The following is a 931-nucleotide window of genomic DNA, read 5'->3' on the forward strand; positions in this document are numbered from 1 at the left end:
AGCCTCGCAGCTCGCGCGCACCCCCTTCCACTCTGGCTCCCTCTGAAGCATGCACGCACACTGGCTGGCTCCGCCGCCGCCCTCGCCGCCACCCTCACCCCCACCGCCCTCGCCTCCACCGTCAGACGTCCGACCTGTGAACGGCGTCTCTTCACACCTGCAGCTGTGAACAGACGTCCGACCTTGGCCCGACACGAGCTGTGCAGCGCGCGACGGCGCGTGCTTCGATCGACTCGCGCTGGCGCCGAGACCCAGCCGAGATGCGGCCGAGATGCGGCCGAGATGCGGCCGAGACCCAGACGAGACCTAGCCGAGATGCAGCCGAGATGCAGACGAGATGCAGACGAGATGCAGCCGAGACACAGAGAGTGCTGCCGTGGCCACGGCCTCCTCCCGCGCGGCGCGCGTGAGCAGGCGCGGCGCGGCCAGCTCTAATCTCGGGCGATCTCGGCTCTAATCTCGGGCGATCTCGGGGACTCTGCGCCGGCTCTCGGCCTGACTCTCGGCCGAGTCTCGGGCGAGCAGGTGCGTGGTTCTCGGAACCTTCTCGGAACCTTCTCGGAAGGTGCGTGGTCCTCGAGCCGGCCGACGTGCTTTACGATGGCGACCCGCTCCTGGCCTTGCTGGAGGCGGGGGGCGGCACGGTCTGCTCGCTGCCGCCGCCGCCCGCCCCCAACGGCGCCGCGCACGGCGGCGGCGGCGGCGACAAGGGCGGCGACAAAGGGAGCAGCGGGGGGGGCGACAAGGGCGGCGGCGGGGGCGACAAGGGCGGAGGCGACAAGGGCGGCCTCCGCCAGAAGGCGGCGGCTGGTCAAGGCGGAAAAGGCGGGCCCGCAGACCAGAGCGGAAGCCCCCCCCCGCGGGGGCCGCCCCAAAATTTAGGCCCCCGCCGGCCGAAGGCGGTCGGCCCGCCTTTCAGTGCAACTTGGGG

At 72.0% G+C, this 931-nt stretch overlaps 1 protein-coding gene across 1 annotated transcript in view; it reads left to right on the forward strand.

The window, feature by feature from the left end:
- EMIHUDRAFT_114388 (hypothetical protein) overlaps window positions 1–931 on the forward strand; it is a gene marked incomplete at both ends in the record, with an annotated part of 4,894 nt that overhangs the window by 1,838 nt on the left and 2,125 nt on the right. Inside the window, one exon of the mRNA XM_005780429.1 lies at window positions 566–810. Within this exon, the coding sequence (XP_005780486.1) occupies window positions 566–810 (245 nt within the window). The remainder of the gene's footprint in view (window positions 1–565; window positions 811–931) is intronic.

Source organism: Emiliania huxleyi, assembly GCF_000372725.1.
Source record: "Emiliania huxleyi CCMP1516 chromosome Unknown EMIHUscaffold_215, whole genome shotgun sequence".
NCBI classification, from domain to species: domain Eukaryota; phylum Haptophyta; order Isochrysidales; family Noelaerhabdaceae; genus Emiliania; species Emiliania huxleyi.